General features: G+C 45.8%; 1 protein-coding gene across 1 annotated transcript in view; it reads right to left on the reverse strand.

Annotated features, from left to right (window-relative positions):
• Positions 1 to 19541, reverse strand: part of Cutlet (chromosome transmission fidelity protein 18 homolog) — a 124531-nt gene that overhangs the window by 101852 nt on the left and 3138 nt on the right. The window contains exon 3 of the mRNA XM_077674142.1: positions 11849 to 12165. Within this exon, the coding sequence (XP_077530268.1) occupies positions 11849 to 12165 (317 nt within the window). The remainder of the gene's footprint in view (positions 1 to 11848; positions 12166 to 19541) is intronic.

A 19541-nucleotide genomic window follows, 5' to 3' on the forward strand; every position in this document is an offset into this window, starting at 1 on the left:
GCATCTGTCCAGCTTCCTGCAAGCAAGCTGTTCCAAGTGTTTGAGAACTTGTGGAATATTATACCAGTGATGTGATTGGCCCAAGTCCTTTTAGAGCAGATTTTGGAGCAACGACATTAAATTTTGTAGCGCCCAAAAGTGTATTTCGCAGCAACAAAATGGGGTTTTGGAGCAGCCATGTGCATGCTTTGAAGTTGTAAAATGGGCTCCAGCATATCAAAACAACCTACAAAAACTGCAAACCATGCTTCCTAGAGAAAAAAATTACTTCCCAAAACGGCATTTGTTTTGCGTGCATAACCAATTTGGTCACACCTCAGATAGAAAATCTGCACATGAATGTTTTTTTATACATCCCATACAAAGTAGATTTTGTAATTCAACTGCCAAACTCCCACAAAAAATCCTCAAGCCATCAAAGAACTTTTTTTTTTTACATTATGCAATGCAGGGCACAGCAATCAAAAGAACCCCTGATTCACATAATCAAGCTAGTCACACAATCACACACTAAAGTTATTAAGTAACAAGTCTGAGTCATTAGAAATTAAGCTGCATGCCTTGTCGAGATTCACTACTTGTGACCCATTTAACTTCCCAGACATTAAAAGAATGTTACAATCCCCCTAGCTCAAAATACTACTAGCCCTACATACCTGCGCAGGCTTCACCATGCTTTGTACCATTCACTACATGCCTTATCAAGCCTGTCCTTTTCTTTAATTAGACCATCCCTCGAATTCCACTCACGATTGTATGCAAATTCACCAAGTTTTTCAATATTTCTCATCTCTTTTTGGTGAAAACATCTTCAGGGCTGGGTAAGTTATTAAGCTACTTCCAATAAAGCGACACTGAAGTGAATATGTCAAGCTCCCGGTTTTGCTTGAACTGCGTAGACTGGCTCAAATTAATTAACACACTTTTTATCATTTATCTGGGTGATAAGTCAGTAATTATTTTATAAAGCGCGAAAGAAGAAAAACTACCATGCGCGGTTTGCGGCGGCCCCACCAACTAAAGGCTGTGACGACGGGAGGAGATGCACCTTGATTGGACGATGTCCAAGGTTAGCATTCAAACAAGTTTCGGTTTCGGTTCTATAAAACAACATGCTTGAAATCCGACGGCATCGTTGGATGGGCATTCTCGATATCTCAGTAATCGTCGTACCGTGCTCTGCCATGCTGTCGGCTGCAAAATGCCTAAGATAAGCCTCCCAGGACGGCTTGGAATCGTAGCAATCACTAGCCGAGGCCTACGCAGTGGACGAACGCCCTCCGCGTCACCGCAGACGCTCAAATGCCATGCGCTTTTCCCCCATATTTGGAGCTTGCCTCACTCATGCCTGTATCGTAAAAAGCGTGTTCGCACCAGGTCAAGGGTCTGTTGATTCTGGCCTGTGCCCACTGTCCGCAAGCAGTCGGTGTGTTTATGGCAACAGCACGCCAACGAGAACTTACTAGCACATCAGTGTCAGCCTGCACGCATTCTGTGAACTAGTTCCTGGAGCAGTGAACGTTACGGCCCAAAAATGGTGAACTCAGTATAGAAAACATTGGCCGAAAACGAAAAAGTCAACTTAAAAAAAAAAAAGAAAACTGTACCCTCGGGGATTCGAACTTGTGACATGCAAAATAACATACCTAGCGCTCCATACCACTCGGCCATGGGCCAGCACTGCCAGCATTAGAAATATAAGGTATATAATGTATAACCAGTTTACACTTTTATTGAGTTTTAGCATTTCAAGCAGCTTAGGTGACTATTTGTTGTATAGCGCTCGTGCAGTAAGCGTCCCCCCAAATTTCCACAATATCTCACGTCTAGCAATTGCATTTCTTAGACGGAAAAGCGTTCGCAGATGTGTGGTCATGACCACTGTGCTTGTTCTCCCAGCGCAAAAAAGTGTTTCGTGCTCCCTAGTTTTACGCTGTACGGTAAAAGTTGCAGTTGATTTTAGTAGTCGTAGTAGTATCTGTTTGTTTTATGGCGCAAGGGCAACAATGGCCAAAGAGCGCCAACGCAATGGTTGATCATTTTGAATGATGTTTTAGTAAAATGGTGCTGTAAATGTGACGATATTAAAAGAGGTTAGTGTGGGGGTGTATACAGCCCCTCATTTAAAACAACAATAAAATTGGGGAAATGGGAATGGCAGGGTGAGAATGTAAAAAATAAATAAACACTCATAGCTTCCTCCCACTCTGAGGGGCCACGAGGTTACACATGGTATGATATGCGGTTTAAAAAGCCAATGTCTCCCAGGTAAGCAAAAAGGCGTTTACTTGGAATTAAGGGTTGATCAGCTAAAAACATCGAGGGATGAAGAGGAATCATGTGAGTGTAGAGTTCCCGGAAGTGCTTTTTCCTTGCCTTGTGGAAGTACCCACACTCAACTAATACCCCTGTCACACGGGCACTTTCAATCGCGATTGAAGTGAATCGCGATCGAGTTTTCAAGCGCACTCGGCGTACTGCCACTGCTACACGGCACATTTCAATCGCGATTGAGAAGTTGCACGGGTTGCGCTCGTGTTCGCCAGATGGCGCTAACCATGTACTTGCGGGCGGCGTCTGGTAACTTCGCGCGGTCGTAGGTATACGAAACTATGTAAATATTATCTCACGCTTATTTGGGTCAAGTTATTTGACACAATTTGTGGCCTTAGTTGAAGTTGTCACATTCGGTGCCATTACTGAGCGGGGACGAGAGTATCGCCGCTTTTGTTCGATCGCGCTTGAGAAAGCGGGATTGAGTTCGAGCGGGATCGAGCTCGATCGCGATTGAAACTGCCGTGTAGCAGGTGCCCGATCCGGATTGAGCTCGATCCGGATCGACTCAATCGCGATTGAAAGTGCCCGTGTGACAGGGGTATAAGACATGGCTGACGGATAGGCGATGTCCGCACCTGTCGCATTGGGGCGCTGATTTGCCCTGCAAAAGGTGCGAGTGAGTAGCGTATGTATGGCCTATTCGTAATCTGCACATGTATACTTCCGTTGTTCTGTTGTGTTTTTCTGTGTAGTAGCTGCCTAATTGGGGTTTTATAGTGTGGAGTTTATTATCTGTCTGAGTGTCCCAGTGTTGCTGCCAGCATTGTCGGATTGCCTTTCGAATGAATGGTTTCCAGTCAAGATAGGGAAGCTGCTGAACGTCGACGGTACAGCGAAGTGCTGCCACAGCGGCGCTCTGGTCTGCGAGTTCATTACCAGGAATGCCACTGTGTACAGGCACCCAACACACGACTATGACCTGTTTTAAAGCGTAGGCTGCCATTATCTCTTTAACTAACCTGTTCAGCACAATGTTCCTACTCGGTTTTCCATAATGCAGTGCTGCCACAACACTCAATGAGTCTGTGTATATAATGGATTGTTGTATCTTTGTTTGTATTATGTGTTCTAGCGTAATTAATATAGCATGTGCCTCAGCCGTAAATATACTTGTGTTTCTGTTTAGTGTCCTTGTGCTGGCAAAATTGGGACCGTGTGCAGCACATGCCACAGCAGTGGCAGTTTTGGAGGCATCTGTGTAAAAAGCAGTGTATGAGAATTTGTTTTGCAAGTGCAGGAAGTGTTGTAGGATGAGTTCTGTGGGTGAATGTTTTTTGTAAATTTCCTTGAACGACATGTCACAGGTGACAGGGCGCAGTTGCCAAGGTGGCATGAACTCAACGAAGTCAGTTTTGTAAGATTCAGATAAAATAACCCCAAGTTCCTCTGCCTCCACCTTCACTCGGATAGAGAAAGGCAGAGGAAGCGACGGACGGCTCAAAAACAGCCTTTCGGACGCTTTGTTTCCAAGAATAGCATTTAGCGGATGACTATTTAAGGATGTCGCCCTTACGCAGTACAAAAGTGCCATGTATGTATGCTGGTGCTCTAAGCACCACTGATCCGTTTCTGCATAGAGGCTTTCAATAGGACTCGTCCGGAAAGCTCCGGACGCCAGGCGGAGCCCCAAGTGCAGCACTGCGTCCAGCATTTTTAGAGCTGTTTTTGAGGCAGACCCATACACTACACTTCCGTAGTCGATACGGGACCTGACAAGACTGTTAAAAACACGTAAAAGGCATGTTGTATCTGCACCGTATGACTGGCGGGAAAGGACTTTTAAGATGTTCATAGTCTTCATGCATTTCATTTTAAGTTGTTTAATATGTGGGATGAATGTAAGCTTATCATCTAAAACTACTCCAAGAAACCTGTATTCTCTTTTTACGGGTATGTCAACTCCCTTAAGTTGTATGGTTGGTTGCAGATGGATCCCACGCTTCCTGGAAAAGAGAACACAAGTGCTTTTCTGCGGATTTCGGATAAAACCATTTTTGTCTGCCCACTTGGCTAGTCTGTTCACAGCAACTTGGATCTGCCATTCACAGATAGAGGAGTTGCATGACCTGAAGCTGATGTGAACATCGTCTACATAGATTGAATAAAAAATGGTGGGTCACAGTGCTCTCCCTAACGTATTCATTTTTACAATGAAAAGTGTGCAGCTAAGTACTCCACCCTGGGGAACGCCATTTTCTTGTGTATACGTCCTGGATAATGCTGCACCAACTCGTACCCGGAATGTTCTATCTGATAAGTAGCTTTCAAGTGTGTTTAACATGTTTCCACAAATGCCGACAGATTTAAGGTCATGCAGGATGCCATACCGCCAAGCGGTGTCATAGGCCTTTTCAATGTCAAAAAATACAGATATACAGTGTTGTTTATGAGCAAAAGCATCTTTAACATAAGATTCAACAGCTATAAGATTGTCAGTTGTTGACCTGCCCAAGTGAAAGCCTGCCTGGCAGCTATCAAGGACACCATGATATTCCAAGAAATAGATAAGCCGTCTATTGATCATCTTTTCAAAGAGCTTGCTCAAGCAGCTTGTCAAAGCAATAGGGCGATAGCTTGTCACAGAAGAGGCATCTTTTCCCTCTTTCAATATAGCTAACACAATTGCCTCTTTCCAAGCATGAGGAAAGTACCCAGCACACCATATCTTGTTGTACAAGAAGAGGAACAAGTATTGAGGGTATCTATGTGCAGGTGCTGAATCATTGTGTAGGTTATTTTATCAACTCCTGGCGCCGAAGCGCGGCATGTGTTGAGGGCTACCATAAGTTCCTGCAGCGAAAAATTAGAGTTATACCCGTCATTAGATTTTTTGTTGTCACGAATAGGCTTTCTTTCAACAGATTCTTTGTATCGCTGGAATGTCTTGGTGTAGTGGGAGGAGCTGGAAATATGTTCAAAGTGTTGTCCCAGGGTGTTTGCTTGGTCTTCAAGTGTATCGCCAGTGGTGCTGACAAGAGGTGTGACATATGTTTTCTGCCCCTGCAGTTTCCGTATCCTGTTCCAAACTTTGCGCGTATCTGTATAAGAATTTATTGGATAGAAAAGACCTCCAACTATCTGTTTTTGCCTGACGTCGGATTCGCCGTCCCATGGCTTTTGCGCGCTTGAAGGAAATTAGGTTTTCTGCAGTAGGATATCTGCGGAGGAGCCCCCAGGCCTTATTCTGAGCATTTCTGGCCTTCTTGCAATCGTCATTCCACCAGGGCCTCTGAAGATTAAGTGTACCGGAGGTCTGGGGAATAGAAACGCTAGCAGCATCAAGTATATGTGCTGTGATGAAGGAACACGCTTCATCAATACATAAGTGTGTTATTGATGTGTAAGTAAGTTTCGACATCTCTTTAAAGGAGCTATGAAGAGAAAACACAAGTTTGGTTCATTCAAAAGATTGTCTCGTTAGAATCATACTGACACCACTTCTAACGTAAACTTCGCTCAAATAAGCTACATAATTAGGAAAAACGGGAATGGTCATGCGACCCACCAGCTCACTTCCCGCAACAGAACCTATGATGTCACATGAGCTAAGCTCTGCGATTGGCGGAGGCTGGCAGAAGCAGACGCAAATTAGGTAGAGTTTACAAACTAGACGAACGAGCGATTTGCGCTTAAATTTAGGGCACATTCTTTACAAAGCAATAAGAATGATGGGAAAAACAGTGGAAGTTACGAAAGCACATGTACACATAGAAGTACTGATGCGTTCTGCTGTTCGTACTGCGCACAGCATGCTTGGTTTAGCTGCACAGCACTACGGGGCTTGGGGTTGTCTCAGACGACACTGGCCGATTGACGCAAGCAACGGTGTCTTACGTGACCCCATTTGTCGAGCGAGCACTGTTTCAGGGAACGAATATTTTCTCCCAGAACAAAAACAAGCCAGGTTTAAATGCGGGCAAAAACAAACCAAACGCTTGCCACGGTATGGTGGCGCCATCTAGGTTACGGAACGTAAAGAAACGCGGGAACAAACCAACACCGCTGTACAGGGTGGAGACAACCTTTGAACGGTCCCGTGCCGCCGCAATTCGGCCAACGGGCTCAACGCGTTATTCTTTTCGTTTCCCACGAGACCTAGCAACGCGAAACAGACAATATGATTCAAACTTCTTCAGTAAACCGCGTTGCGGCAATAATTTTAGCGCGGTTTTGACACAATGACTTGCTTCGGCGGCGAGCGAGCAACCGAAAATGGCGGCGCCAGCGTATACGTGTCTCTACCCTGTACGGCGGATGCGTGAATGAAGGTACTCTAGGCTGCAGAGCAGTCGGTTCCTGTGATGTCATTTGGGACCACGACAACGCACGATTGAGCGGGAAAATCAAAATTTTACCCTAAATTGTTTAATTTCTCAGTGAATAAAGCACCGTTTGTATCCGGACATGCGCTGGGGGCACTATAAAACACAAAATCTTTCGAATAAAACCAACTTGCATTTTCTCTTCATGGCTCCTTTAAACGTTGCCCAGTCGACACCAGCTTCTTTAAACTTTGCATGTGAAGTGTAACTGTAGGGGCATTTTTCTAAATATCTGAGGGTGACTGGGAAGTGGTCGCTGCCATAAGGATTTGTATCCACTTCCCATTCGATGGACGGAAAAAGAACGGGGGAGCCTATAGCCAGATCAATGTGTGAATATGTGTGGTGTGCTGTATTGTAGTATGTCGGCTGCTTTTTGTTAAAGAGACAAGCTCCGGATGACAAGAGAAAGTTTTCTATCAAGCGGCTCCGGGAATCTGTGCGTTCCGATCCCCATAGTGGGCTGTGCGCATTAAGGTCACCAACTAGTAAAAACGGTTCTGGCAGTTGATTTATAAGGGACTCAAATTCGTAACTGGACAGACGATATTCAGGGGGAATGTACAGTGAGCAAATTGTTGTTAACTTGTTGAAGATAATTGCCCGAACAGCAACCGCTTCTAGGCCGGTGCGCAAATGAATACAGTCGAATCCCGCTACAACGAAATTGACGGGACGTGCGAAAAATTTCGTTGAAGCGAAAATTCGTTGAGACGAAATCTGCCCCAACACACCACGGAAAGGCCAGAAAAATAGCCCCGTGCGTTTCCGCAACATTGGCAGCATAATACAATGTTTAGAAAAAGGAGTGACGCGCAATAACTCATGTTTATTCGGATAACAAACATACCAATGGTTATCTGTTTTTTCACCACCCAAAGAACGCGTTACGGAGGGGGGTGAAGATATGCAGGCGCAAAACGTATCGCTGTACAACAAGGCGTGTCCACCGAGCTGATTACTTGCAGATAGCTGCTAGGCCGTGGGAAGCCCCCCTCTCGCTTGTGGCAGGAGCAGTGCCGTTATCTTATCCTCTCACAGGGCACGGCAGCTACTGACCTTGGCAGGCAAGACGCGCGCGCTTGCATTTAACAGGACCGCGCGCTCGCGACTAAGATAGGATGACTAGGCTTCAAGACCAAACGCGCAAACATGATTTTCGCTCTCGGCTATGAAGAATGGTAGAAGGAAAACGGCAAGGACAGCTGCTCACAACGCATACATGACGGCACCGCGCCAGCTGCGGAGCACATTCATGCAATTTCAACTGGATACGGATTGGCTGTAGCTCTGGCTCCGCCTTGGCGAAGCGGGCCTGCGCCTCGTGTAAAGACGGCCAGCCACATCGTTATCACCATCAAGCAATGGCGTGCGCCTATGAGTTATTTTTTGTTTTGTTTTGGGTGGCGGTGTGGTCGCAACGCGCATTTTCGGTGAAACTAAGCGTCCTGAATGCATAAAAAGTTACAGATAGCTGGCGCTATGCTTATTTTATTGTCAAATAATTGTTCAAACCCAGCCCAAATCATCGAAAATTTCGTTGAAGCGAAAGCAAGCCTGACAAATGGTTCGTTGTGGCGAGGACTTTGTTGCATTGACTTCTATGGCTAGCTGACGGGGAATTGGAAATATTTCGTTGAAGCGGAAATTTCGTTGAAGCGGCGTTCGTTGTAGCGGGGTTCGACTGTAGATTGACAAGGGACAGCTTTTCGCATAACGATTGCCACGCCACCCGAGCAGTGCGAGCAGCTGTCTCTGTCTCTTCTAAATACTGAGTATTGGTTTAGGAAGTTGGTATGCTTAGGGTTCAAGTGAGTCTCTTGTAGACACAGGACGGTTGCTTGAGTTTTGTGTAGGATTTCATATATATCATCTAGGTTTTTAATTAATCCCCTACAGTTCCACTGCATAACTATTTGTGCTACCATAAATGTTTAAAGAAGATTTTGGCTGGTGAAAACTAGGGATGGATGTATCACCTACCACACATAGGTATGATTTGGGCCAGTGACACGGGGGGCTGCTGGCTTTTTTCCCCGCCCCGCCATGGAGCGCTGTTCTTTCACCGCCTTTGGCGCTGGCTGAGACGGTGCCATTTCCATCTCCTCGTCTGAGTGCTGGGACAGCGACGAGATGGAGTCCTTGCGGCCTCCGACACGGAATATGTTCTAAGTGGAGGAAGGAATCCCTCCCACCAGAGTTTGTTGCGTGTTGGACGCAGATGGTCGAAGGACCCGCCACATCTACATCCATGGCCACCTGAGGTCTGGTAGCCGGAGGAAGGGGACCGACGGCAGAGCCGTCACTCCTGGCATTCGTGGCCGACGCAACACTTGCGGGTGCCACAGGTGTTGTGTCAGCTGGTTGGGCTGCCTTAGGCAGCAACTCGGGGGGCTGGGGCGGCACCAAGTCTGCTTCACAGTACTGGGTGGCCCGGCGAGCCACATCGGCATACTTCGCAGAAGCAAAGGCGCTGAGCCTTTTACGTGCTTCTAGGTAAGAGATGTTCTCATTGACTTTAAGATTGATTATTTTCTTCTCAAGTTTGAATGTTTCACACACCCTTGAGTACGCTGTGTGCGGGCCACCGCAGTTCGGACATTTGATCAAAGTGCTGTTGCCATTCTCTTTGGGGTGGTCGTGCTCTGAGCACTTTGCACACGTTAAACGCTCACGGCAGTTGTTAGTACTGTGCCCATAACGTTGGCACTTAAAGCACCGATGCGGGTTGGGGACATATGGTTGGACGGTACAACGAAGAAAGCCTGCATTCACAAATTCAGGTAAGGTACTACGGTCAAAGGTGAGGACAACATGTTTGGTTTTGATTTCCTGATTTTCTCGACGCATAGTGATCCTTCTTGCTGCAATGACGCCCTGGTCGCGCAGGCCCTCGAGGATGTCAGAGTCAGTTTCATTGTAGAGATCAGATTCGGATATGACACCTTGGGATGTATTTAGCGTTCGGTGGGGAGTGACTTTGATTTTCAGGTCAAAAATGAGGGTTTGTTCAAGGAGCTTTTTTGATTGAGCCGGGTTGTTTACTTCAACAAGGATTTCTCCAGAGGTCAGTTTCTTGGCTTTGTAGTGTTTTCCTACAACATGTTCCATGCACTTAGCTATTAAGAAAACGGATGTAGATGTCACTGGCTTTGTACTGTCTTCGGATGCGATGATCAAGAACCGGGGAAAGTTGTCAGGTATTTGGAACGATAGGGCAGGCAATGGGGGAAAATTCGCTTCGGTGCAGCCCCTTTTGGATGGCCGATCAGTGGGTTTAGAAAATTTTGAAAGAACCATGCAGCATGGAAAAAAAGCAGGGAACGGGGGTACTTTCTTTGCTCGGTTTACCCTGATGCCGAGAGAGGTCCCGGAGCTCCCTGCCTGGTAAACAGACAGGGAGCCCATCCGCCGGAGCTTGACCACGGCTCCGACAGCCACCGTTTGTGGTTTCTACCCTTCACCTTAAAACTCCTAGCCACGGTAGGATACAGCATGAGTATGGGGGCTCGGGGTTTGCGGTGTTGCCAATACCGTCACCAAGATTACTCAAGGTGCCCCGTGCGGGGTGCAGTTGATTTTATTTCCTTAGTACTTATATTGACTTCGCTGACTCTTCTCCTGCTTTCAAGTGGCCTTAGACTTTCCTACTAGCGTACCAGTCAGCGAAGCGTCGCATGTGCACTTGTGCAGCGCTTGTGTGGAGCGACCTTGACTTGGAGCTAGATACAGTGTACAAACTAACAAAGTAAAAAAAGGCACATTCTTCCATTCACAAACGTGTTGTGGGTTTGTTTCAACTGAGCGAACGAATTGCGACGACCCGTCGGCGGCCAACGGACTAAACGCAGGGCCGACTGACTCTGCCGGAAGGTCGGCGAGCCGTGCAGTAGCTCAGTCAAGCCAAGTTATCTCCTCCTGACGTCACATGAAAACGCCACAGAAAATGGGCGAGGATGCAGAGAGGAGGACGGCATCTTCGAATTGATTTTTCCACTAAATAAATTTGCGTAAACACGCTCAGAATGGTCGAAACATGGCCTATGAACTCCGGACTACAATTTGCACTAGTAACCCCACAATGTTTACAAATCACTTCAGTGTCCCTTTAACACAAGGTTGCATTTTGCCTTCATGGTTCCGTTAAGAACCACGTTGTTTACTTGTTTAATCCTTTGTTTTACAGAGCTGTATATGTCTAATCGCTCAAGTTCTCATTCTGGTGAACCTACTTTACTCGGCACCTAAATTTCTTTGCTAAGGCTCCCATAGGAAGGCATAGAGATGTGGGTTTCCATTGTGTTGTCCAAATGATGGATGACTGGAAGGTTATTAGCACCACAGTCTTCTTATGTCCCATATAGAAAATAAACGATGAACATTACAGGTTTCAAAAAAAAATGTTGTGCACCAGTCGAATAGAAACCAGGGACTGAGGGGCTATGACAGTACGAAACTGGGCTTTCTTGTCCAACAGTGTTCACAGGGAACGCAACCAGGTTATCAGGATGTGAAATGAGAAGCACGAGGGTGGGGCTGGCTGGCTTGATGCCAACGAAATAAGAAGGGCTGCTCACACTCTGTGAAGATGGAAAGCCAGCGAAGCTAGAGTCCAATTCAAGAAATGAAATGTGAGAAACCAAATTAGAGAAACCAAAGACTGAAAGCCAAACCCGCAAACCCAAACAATACAAACCAATAGATTTGGCAATGTCGCAACAACCAAATCGGAAATTACAAATCAATGCTGCAAAAGTGAAAAGATATTCGCGAAATCTTGTTTGCATTGTTTCGGTTTGCACATTTCAGTTTCAGTCTTTGGTTTCTTGCATTTGATTTCTCACATTTGGTCTCTTACATTTAATTTCTAGGATTTTGTTCTAGTTTTGCTGGTTTTCCACCTTCACAGAGTAGAGGGGTTATAGATTTTCAATACTTTTTTTTTTATTTGCGAACTCACATTAGCACAAATTCACTTTTCTTTTTCTCTGCTGTAGTATCACGTGGCCCCCTTTTCTAAAACTGCCATTCCTTTCCTAAAAGACATTAAAAACTGTACGGTTCTAGCTCCGAGTAGTAAGCCTAAGGGCCTCCTTTTCAGGCAGTGTTCCCCAAAACACTTGAGTTCTGCAATCAACAAAACATGCAGCTCCCAGTTAGCAAACAACACAGCTACAGCAGCCACTCACTTCGACATCATCGGCCCAGCTGTCGTTCCTGAGGCCGACAAACTTGAGTCGGCCAGTGCGACCCCTCAGGCCCAAGGTCAGCACGTAGGAGCTGGCATCGTCCCACTGTGTCTGGAACAGCTCCTCCGTGTCGGCCGGTGGAGGCGGTGACAGTTCGGGAAGTTCATCAACAGACGTCGCGCCTCTATTGTTGCCGACACTGTCTGTGCCATCGCGGCTCCCTTCGTCAACGACCAGCTTTTTGGGGGACGAGAAATCGGGTTGAGCATGCGTCCTCCCGTCTTCCTCCTCGAGCCTCAGCTTCTTGCGGATCGACTCTGCAAAGCGAAATGTTGCGCAGAATGTCACCAAAAGCAGAAGGTGTCATTTCCTGTGTCTAACCCCCTGCTAGTTTCGTCTGGTTGAGCTGAAAACATGCCACAGTGGTGCAACAGGGGCTGAAGTTGCTGCGTACAAAGTTTGTTTCGAGAAACTAGACTGCAGCTTGAATTGAAGATTATACACCACGTACCAATTAAATGCCGCCCATTCCATACTGAGGCTTGCACGTGACGTGGGCAATGACCCGCATGGAGCAGCCACCAATACAAGAGGTGAGTTTAGCCTTGGTGCTTTTACCTCACTTTCGCAGCCAGTCTCGCACTCTCTTCGTCAGTGGTTATCACATAAACATGGACTTTGATGCCTTTGTGCCATCTTTCTTTAATGTATGGACAACACCTGATTTTTTTTTGCCTCTTTTCTTCATCGGCTTCATTTCCAATCAACAACTTTTATGCCAGCCCTAATTCAGCTGACTCAAGGCTCTTGCCCCTCACTTTGCAACTTCTTGTAAGCTTCGAGGAGGATGTTAACATTGAAGTCTACTTGCAACTAGTCGCAGCCAACATTTGGAGCTTTCAATACACAATGCTGTTGCAAGCACATATCCAGGTGTTGGTCCAGCTTGTCACAGATAAATTAAAACAGCATAGCTCAAAAAAGAAACAATGTTTGCAACAGAACTTTACTACTTGGGCAAATAGCGTAACGCCCCTCCTACATCCCACAACACTCACATGGATATTCAATTTCATTATTAGAGCACTTTATTAGAGCACATTATTAGAGCACATTATTAGAGCACTTTCATTATTAGAGCACTTAGCGAGGTTAGGAGGGCAGGCAAAACCTTTACGGTGCTGAAAAATGGACACGTTCTATGTTACCGTGGTCTAGAGGACAGAAGAGAACTGGGAGTGGGATTTCTAGTCAATAAAAGCATAGCTGGCAACATAGACGAATACTATAGCATTAACGAAAGGGCAGCAGGTCTTGTAATCAGGCTAAAAAAGAGGTACAAGCTCAAGGTGGTGCAGGGCTACGCGCCTACATCCAGCCACGACGACCAAGTAGTGGAACGCTTCTATGAAGATGTAGAATCGGCAATGGCTAAAGCAAAAAACACAATATACCGTAGTTATGGGGGACTTCAATGCTAAAGTAGGCAAGAATCAGGCTGGAGACAAGGCAGTTGGGAACTATGGTCTGGGCTGTAGAAATAGCAGGGGGGACCTACTAGTTGAGTTTGCAGAACGGAATAACCTACGCATAATGAATACCTTCTTCTGTAAACGGGAGAGTCGGAAGTGGACCTGGAGGAGCCCGAATGGGGAGCACAAAAATGAAATAGACTTCATATTATGCGATAAACCTGGCGTCGTGCAGGATGTGGAAGTGCTCGGAAGGGTAAGGTGTAGTGACCACCTTATGGTAAGATCTCGAATTAGGCTAGATTTGAGGAGAGACCGCAACAAGCTAGTACAAAAGAAGCCGATAAATGAGCTAACAGTAAGACGTAAAGTAGAAGAATTCAGGATCGCGCTGCAGAACCGATATTCCGCTTTTAACGAGGAAGCCGAGTTTACGACACAGGAAGCCAGCGACAACCTTACACGCATTGTCACGGAGTGTGCAGTAGAAGTCGGGGACACTATGGCTAGACAGGATACTGGTAAACTTTCACAGGAGACGAAAGATCTAATCAGGAAACGGCAAACCATGAGAATCTCCACCGCAGCTGACAGAATAGAACTAGCAGAGCTCTCGAAGTTCATCAATAAGCGTAAGACAGCTGACATACGGAAGTATAATATGGAGAGGATCGAATACGCTGTAAAGAACGGAGGTAGCCTGAAAGTAGTGAAGAGACGTCTTGGCGTGGGGAAATATCAGATGTATGCACTTAAGGATAAGCAAGGCAATGTCATCACAAATAGGGATAAAATAGTCACAGTGGCCGAGGAGTTCTATAGGGATCTGTACAGTAGCCAGGACATACAGGATAATGCTGAACGAGACAGTAGTTCACAGGAGATAGACATCCCACCAGTAACGACCGAAGAAGTAAGGAAGGCTTTGAAAGAAATGAAAGGCGGCAAAGCACCTGGTGAGGATCAGATAACAGCAGACCTCTTGAAGGATGGCGGAGAAATTGTCCTTGAAAAACTGGCAAACCTGTATACGCAATGCCTAATGACCACAATGGTACCGGAATCTTGGAAGAACGCGAACATCATCCTAATCCATAAGAAAGGCGACATGAAGGACTTGAAAAATTACAGGCCGATCAGCTTACTGTCAGTCGTCTACAAGGTATTTACCAAGGTAATCGCTAACCAAATTTCTGCAACCTTAGATTTCAGTCAACCTAAAGAACAAGCAGGGTTCCGTAAAGGTTATTCAACAATGGACCATATTCACACGATCAATCAGGTGATAGAGAAGTGCGCTGAGTATACTGAACCCCTATATATAGCCTTCATAGATTATGAGAAAGCATTTGACTCGGTCGAAACCCTAGCTGTCATTCAGGCATTACGGAACCAGGGGGTAGATGAGCATTATGTAAGAATTCTAGAGGATATCTACAATGGGTCTACAGCGACCATCATCCTCCATAGGGAGAGCAGTAAAATACCTATAAGGAAGGGTGTCAGACAAGGAGACACAATCTCTCCAATGCTATTCACAGCATGTTTACAAGAAGTATTCAGAACGTTGGATTGGGAACAGGTGGGAGTAAGGGTTAATGGAGAATACCTCAGTAACCTCAGATTTGCTGATGACGTTGCCTTGCTAAGTAACTCGGGGGACGAATTGCAAAGCATGCTTTCCGCACTGGGCGAATAGAGTAGAACCGTGGGCCTGAAAATTAATCTGCAGAAAACTAAAGTAATGATCAATAACCTCGGGACAGCACAGCGGTTTGAGATAGGTGGCGAGGCAGTGGAAGTGGTAAGCGAATATATCTACTTAGGCCAAGTTGTGACCCCAGATCCCAACCATGAGGCAGAGATAATTAGAAGGATCAGAATGGGGTGGGGTGCATATGGAAGACATTCTCAGATAGTGAATAGCAGCCTACCATTGTCGCTGAAGAAGAAAGTCTATGACAGCTGCATCTTACCGGTACTCACCTACGGGGCAGAAACTTGGAGGCTCACTAAGAGGGTTCAACTTAAATTGAGAACGACTCAGCGGGCAATGGAACAAAAAATGATAGGTGTAACATTAAGGGACAAGAAGAGAGCAGAGTGGGTCAGGGAGCAAACTGGTGTTAAAGACATATTAGTAGAAATTAAGAAGAAGAAATGGACGTGGGCAGGGCATGTAATGCGAAGGCAAGATAACCGCTGGTCATTAAGGGTAACAGAGTGGATCCCTAGAGAAGGCAAGCGTTGCAGGGGGCGGCAGAAAGTTAGATGGGCAGATGAGATCAAGAAGTTTGCGGGGATAAATTGGTCACAGCTGGCACAGGACCGAGGCAATTGGAGAATAATGGGAGAGGCCTTTGCCCTGCAGTGGGCATAGATAGGCTGGTGATGATGATGATGATGATGACACAGAAGAACTGCACTGTTCGCACAGATGATGTATGGGTTTCTTCTTCAATGGTTTCCTTGGAAGTCTGGAGGGTCAGACGGTATTTGGTTTAGCCTTATTTTAATTATTTTTAAGTCTTAAGCACCATCATCATCAAATATAACCGCTTGCACAAGCTGCTTCTATACTCCATATGTATTAGTCGAAAAAGTTAGGGGGAAGACCCCAAGGGGAGTAAGTTTCTGCCAAAGAATCACATCCACATAAAATTCGAACATACAGCTACCCAGGAAGGCCATGCAGCTTTTCCTTCACACATATCTTTGCCACACCAGAGACAAAGTTTAGTGGCAGCAATCACTGGCAACTCAGCAAGGCTAGACTAACTGCTGTAGCTGCAGCACTTTTTTTGGATTATACACTCTGCATTATACCCTACATACAATTACCGCCAGACCAAATAATGTACCCGAAATATCACACAAGGTGTTTCACAGAATTTATAACTAGCACAACCAATTATTTTTCTAGGATCGGTCCCCCCCCCTGTCATGTGTGAATGCTTTCGATGCCAAAAATGCAGTATTGCAAAGCTGGCAGCAAAAAAACTTCCCTCGGGATAGAATGAGGTGCATGTCCTACCATCTCCTGCGTGCCACTCCAAACTTAGAGGGGTATGCAACAATCATCACAACAAATGTATGAAAACCTTATTTTCTGTATGCCTTGTTTTCTGCTGCGTGTTGCATTATAACGTCAACATTAAAAAATGGAAAAGTAACTAGCCCACTCGATGCCAATTCCTCTTCAGCCTTGGTAACCGGTCAGACATTTCATTCAGTCAGCTTCCATTCAAATGGCCTTGACAGAACTAAAAAAAGGTTACATTGTGTTGTAGCCACCAAAGCGACACTTAGCCTGTGAGGCTTACTATAGTGGGAGGCCAGGGATTAATTTAGACCACCTTTAATGTGCGCCAAAATTTTGCCCGTGCTGACAGAACTATGAAATGTAGTCCCAGAAATGCATTGATGTTTACAGGTGAAGCTAACTTGAAGGGAATTGTTGTAAAACTTGTCTTTGTAAGCTGGCTTTTCCACATTGCCTGCTATTGCACAGTGAAGTATGGTCATCTATGCGAGGAGTATGAAAAAACCCAAACTCTTGTGTTATCGAAAGCATCGCGAAACAAATTCTATGACAATTAGCCACCAAGACAACTCTACCATCACGCCGAATTTCCTTTACTTGTCATAATTAGTTAGTTCACAGTGAAGTTGCGAATGTTGCAGAATTCCCACCTGCTGTCAATACATGGATATCAATGGAGAAAGTATGGTTACAGCAAATGGCTGTAACTGTTGTTTTACCAGAACTATCTGGAAACAAATTATGACAACCAGCCGCTTTGTGATATGTTTTTAAAGGATCCATTACTAGCCAATAGGCTAAGGATCCAGACATTCATGCATGTGTTCGGTGAAAATGAAAAAGAGACAATAAACAAACTTGAAACTATTATTATGCACCAGAAAGAAGCCGAAGCTAAATGGAATCTTCGTAAAGCCAACCACCGGCTCTGCTATTTCAGCAGATTTCACACCGGGTAGAACTGGGTTTGGTTTTTTGTTTTTGTTATACTTGGGAGTTATTGTGCTGAGTGACTTCTGATACAGTGTGTAAGAAAGGGCTACGGACTAACTTTGAATACCTAGGGTTCTTTAAAAGGGCCATGCAGACAAAACACAAGTTTGGTTCATTCAGAAGATTGCCTCGTTAGAATAACACTGACATCACCTTTAACGTAAACTTCGCTCAAATAAGCTACGCAATTAGGAAAAAAGGAAATGGCCATGCAACCCGCTAGCTCATTTCCCGCAACAGAACTCATGATGCCATACGCCCAGATGTGCGATTGGCTGAGGCCGGCAAAAGCAAACGCCAATTAGGCAGGGCTTATAAGCTTGCCGAACGAGCCGTCTACCGTCCCCACGCCGCAGGCACTGTCGCGCACTGCTCAACCAAAGACATTGTGACCGCACTCGCTCCAGCAAGCAAGCTTCCTCCAGAACAGAACACATACCATACCCAAAGAAACAAAGAAACAGAAGACCGACCCTGAACGAGACGCGGAAATGGCAGCAGCTCTTGGTGCACTCCAACATGAATAATAATCCGCAAGCCATACAATGTCCCTTAACCATAGGGCAATGGAACTGTCGTTCATTTCAAAGCAAACGTACCTCCCTTTTACATCTCAGTCAGGACAAAAAACCAGATGTCACTGCCCTCCAAGAAGTTAATACCGCCCCTGTCACCCTACGAGACTACGAAACATACGACTCGCTAGCCTCTCCATGCACGGCAATCCTGGTGGCACGCCATCTCACCGCACAGATTATCGACATTCACTCCCAAATTGGCCATACATTTATCGAAATTCTTCTTACTTCACCTACCATGCCTAGTATATTCGTGCTTAACGTGTACAGCCCCCCACGAGAATCACGTGCTTTGCTCAACCACCTCGTCCAACGTGCCCTCTATCACTCTCAGAGGCACCCTTTCCTATTTTGGGGGGACTTCAATGCCCCCCACACCACATTGGGATACTCTTCGGACAGACGGAAAGGCCAGGATTTGTTCACAACCGCGAATCACCACTAACTATCTCTGTGGAATGACTTGACCACTCCCACTCGAATTGGCAACAGCGTCACCCATGATACAAACCCTGACCTCACCTTCTCACGCAACATCCCCCACCTCATCTGGGAATGCCTCGATGAAACCCTGGGAAGCGACCACCACATCATCCAAGTGACTCTCCCTCAACATAAAGCGAAAATGCGCATTGGACAAGCCACCCTTACCGACTGGAAAGCCTTTCGCAAAGATCCTAACCCGCTCCCCACCACCATCACGGACCTTGATCAATGGGTCTCTCAAATTCAAGAAACCGTATTACGACACAGCAAAACTCTCCCTCTTATCTCCGAAAACCCAGTCATGAATGCCCATCTTCTCCACTTATTAGGGTTTCAGGAAGGAAGACATTTCCCTTGCATATATTTTGATGCATACTGTTCCATTTAATTAACAAAATGTGCTGAATCGTTTCAATTTCCTTCCTACAAAACCCACATGCCACTGTATTTTGGGTATACTGCCCTACAAAGCTCTTCGTTCTCACATAACCTGTTCTAGTTAAAAAAAGCAAACTTGGAGTTACCTTAGAAAATTTTCTTTCTGTTTCATTTACTTATTCGTTACTCCTAGTCTAGAGCAGGCGTTCAGTAGGGAAGGGTTGACACTTTTGCACGACAAAAACAGTCATGTTGAAAGACACAACACTACGGAAAATTTACAGTTCATACAAGGTACAGTAAAGCCAATTTATATTGAACACGGATATATAGATTGCCTATATCGAACCCTTGTATAATTCTGGTGAAAATGACATGCATTTAAAAGTTTTTATATCGAACGTGATTTTGCTCACAATGGATATATCGAACTCTCCCGCGCGGGATTTCACTATCCTTAGGCATGCGGCAGGCTTTCCCGCAATACATCGGAGCGCAGCGGTGTCGCGCGCCACCGCTCGCCACCTAGAGTTCCTGTATATAGCTCCCGCAGGGAGCTATATACAGGAACTCTAGCGCCACCAGAGTGGACCAGCTCCACGCATGCATGCCGTTGGAGCCGAAAGCGCCACATCGGGCGCTGCAGGCTGCGGTGTCGCTGAACGTCAAGTCCGCGCCACTCGCTGCCCGCACTTGCTCAGTTTGCTGGGTTCGCCGTTATTCGCTTGTATCCATGCTTGTCT

Source organism: Haemaphysalis longicornis, unplaced genomic scaffold, assembly GCF_048455015.1.
Source record: "Haemaphysalis longicornis isolate Haplotype H1 unplaced genomic scaffold, Haemaphysalis longicornis Haplotype H1 scaffold_1, whole genome shotgun sequence".
NCBI lineage: Eukaryota > Metazoa > Arthropoda > Arachnida > Ixodida > Ixodidae > Haemaphysalis > Haemaphysalis longicornis.